Raw genomic sequence first — 2,973 nt, 5'->3', positions numbered from 1 at the left:
GCAGTTACAGACCGGAGCAAAACTGCGTCCAATGTATTCCAATGGTATTTTTTGCTCCAGTTCACATCGCAGCGTTCAGTTCCAGAGCAGGTAAAAAAACTGCAGCAAGCCCTATTTTACCTGCTCTGGAACGCATCAAAAATGCATGCAAATGCCTGGAACGCACTGAAAGCCCATGTTAAACTAAAAAAAAATATGTTTTAACCAAAAATGGCCCGGAACACATCAAAAACACGGCCCAGCCCACTGCACTGCGTGTGCAGAAACCTGAGCGGATCTGCTCTGCATTTGGTGTGAACAAGGCCTTATAGTTCTCCTTTAATGGAAGGGTGTTTTTGTCTGTGTGCTCGTGGGAGACATTTCCCGCCACTTCCTGTCTCGGTAGGAGGGGAAATGTCACCAACAGGGAATTGGACATCAGTAAAGACCTGGCAGGAGCTCTCCCCTACTTTATCCAAGACAAAATAAAAAGTGTTGGCTTGAGTGGGGCTTTAAACCTCTGATATGACACATAGTCTTAGGGCCTGTATCCATGGGCTTTGGAGATGATTCACAGTTCATTGAGAGGAACATTGGACCTTTAGTTGTCCTTCTTTTGACCTGCACTGCCCTTCTTCTAAGCTGCACCAACCTGCTTTTGCATTCACATTGACCCATCAACACTGGCCCTTACATCTGTCAAAAATGATTGGAGGTCAACAAGTAAAGAGGGAACGTAAAAATAAGACTCATTTATACAACTCTGGCCTACACAACCCATTGATCCCTCACTGTAGATGTTTTTTAATCTGAAACTTCATGCTGATGATGTCATCAATGCCCGCCACCATCTCGTCATTCTCCCTCACGGCAGCGACTCCCTTTGGTGTCCCCGTCAGTATCAGGTCTCCTTCTTCCAGGGTGATGATCCTGCTGATGTAACTGATGAGGAATGGGATGGAGAAGATCATTGAAGAAGTATGTCCTTCCTGTCTAAGCTTATCGTTCACCTTCAACCAGATCTTCAGGTTGTGGGGGTCTTGTATGGTTTCTTTGGGGATGAAGTCGCTAACTGGGCATGAAGTGTCAAAGGCTTTGGCCAAAGTCCACGGGAGACCTTTCTGCTTGCACTGGTCCTGAATGTCCCTGGCGGTCATGTCCAGGCACAGAGCATAGCCCTCTACGTGGTCCATGGCGTTTGACTGAGCTATGTTTGTACCTCCTTTACCGATGACCACGCCGAGCTCCACTTCATGGTGCAGGTTATTGGTGTAGTATGGCAGGAGAACAGGCGCGCCTTCCTTCACGTAGGCCGAGGGAGATTTAAGGAACAAAACCGGCTCGGCGGGGACCTCGTTTTTCAGCTCCTTGGCGTGTTCCGCGTAATTCCGCCCGACGCAGATTATTTTTCTTCCCCACTCCCAAAACCTGCTCAGATTTCTAGAGGAAGCCATCTTATGGGGCTGGATGTCTTTTGATGAATATGTCTGGAAAACATTAAATTTTCATTGTTTATTAAAAGGCGTTGGCGTATGCCCCCCCCCCAAAAATGGGTGCACTTAAGGTGGACCTTGCAGTATAATGCAAGGTCCTCATACACTGTCCGGGCCCCCTGTCCCCCTTTACAAATCACCTATCAGTAGGTGTAAAATGTACCTGTAAGGAAAAAAAGTTAGGGTTCACCCCATGTCCTAGTGACCATTATCACTGAAAGTGAAAGAAAAGTCCAAATTTTGAGTTGTCACCAGAACAGGAGTAGATGGGAAATCTTCCAATAGGGACACTAGTTCTGGTGACTACTGCAGCTGTCACATGCCGGTGTTCTATCAAAAGCTCCGACTTGTCGAGCTCTCCGACTGGTGACGTCACATCGGGTGACTGCCAGTAGGAGATCCACACCAGATGGAGCTAGTGCGACTGCCCATGGAATCGTTGCCGAATACTGTAACTATTGCCACTGCGCCTGCGCGGCTATCGGCTCATCGGATTCTATAACCTAGTACAAAGTTATATTTGTCATAGGAGCCGACAGCCACGCAGGCACAATGGTGACTGTGACCGGCTCATCGGATTCTATAACCTAGTACAAAGTTATATTTGTCCTAAGTTATAGAAGCCGATAGCCGCGCAGGCGCAGTACCGAGTGTGGTTATACAATTCAATGGCGCTGCGCAGTGGCAATAGTTAGAGATTTCGACAAGGATTCCATGGGCACGCGCAGTAGCTCCATCTGGTGTAGATCTCCTACTGCCAGTCACCGGATGTGACATCACCAGTCGGAGAACTCGACAAGTCGGACCTTTCGATAGTACACTGGGTCTATAGATGGAGAACTGAGCGATCACATACTGCTGATTGCTCAGTTCATGATCTTCTCCCTGTAGAGAGTGGTAACTGTCAGTCACCGCTCCCCACAGGGATCCCCCTCCCTCTCCGATCCTCCAGCACTGACTGGAGGGATGGACAAGAGAGGGGCGGGCACAGCTGGTTCTGCTTCTAGAGAGGCAGAACCAGCTGTCCATCAGGCAGCGGGATGGCTTAATTGACAGCTACAGCACAGCTCTGCACTCTCAGCATATAGCGGGCAAAAGCCCACTGTATGCTGCGTTTTGGGTCACAGGAGGACATTTTTAAATGTCCTCCTGTGACCCAAAAGACAACAATAGCCAAAAAAGGTTAGTTCTCTTTGAATGTAAAATCACCAGGTTTGTTTTTCGGTAGAAGACACATGCAAGGTCTCTTTTGCCACAAAAAAAAACACTTTTCTCTGGTTCCCGGTGACTTTTTGTGCTCTGTGCACACTTCATGGTGTATGGGCAGGAGGTACATCATCAGTGGCTGCCCAATGGTGGAAGAGGATCCGCCGCGAGACCTAGAGGACAAGGCGTTTGAGGGGACGCAGTGCTGATCAGGATCCTGGACCCGTCATCTCTGGCGCACAGCACAAGGTAGGTGTGTCCCATAATCTGCGAGTACAGCAAAACGAGCCCCCCC

At 48.8% G+C, this 2,973-nt stretch overlaps 1 protein-coding gene across 3 annotated transcripts in view; it reads right to left on the bottom strand.

The window, feature by feature from the left end:
- Positions 1–761: 761 nt before the first annotated feature.
- Positions 762–2,973, bottom strand: part of FAHD1 (fumarylacetoacetate hydrolase domain containing 1) — a 26,367-nt gene continuing 24,155 nt past the window's right edge. The window contains exon 3 of one of the 3 annotated variants that reach the window (XM_018561229.1): positions 762–1,461. In XM_018561229.1, coding sequence (XP_018416731.1) covers positions 768–1,433 — 666 coding nt within the window. In that variant the 5' untranslated portion in view covers positions 1,434–1,461 and the 3' untranslated portion in view covers positions 762–767. Of the gene's footprint in view, positions 1,467–2,973 lie in introns of all 3 variants that reach the window. The other 2 variants (XM_018561228.1, XM_018561230.1) reach the window with 2 other exon arrangements.

Source organism: Nanorana parkeri, unplaced genomic scaffold (genome assembly GCF_000935625.1).
Source record: "Nanorana parkeri isolate BGI_ZX_2015 unplaced genomic scaffold, ASM93562v1 scaffold508, whole genome shotgun sequence".
Taxonomy (NCBI): domain Eukaryota; kingdom Metazoa; phylum Chordata; class Amphibia; order Anura; family Dicroglossidae; genus Nanorana; species Nanorana parkeri.
The sequence above is the reverse complement of the archived record's forward strand: the minus strand, read 5'-3'. Positions and strand labels throughout refer to the sequence as shown.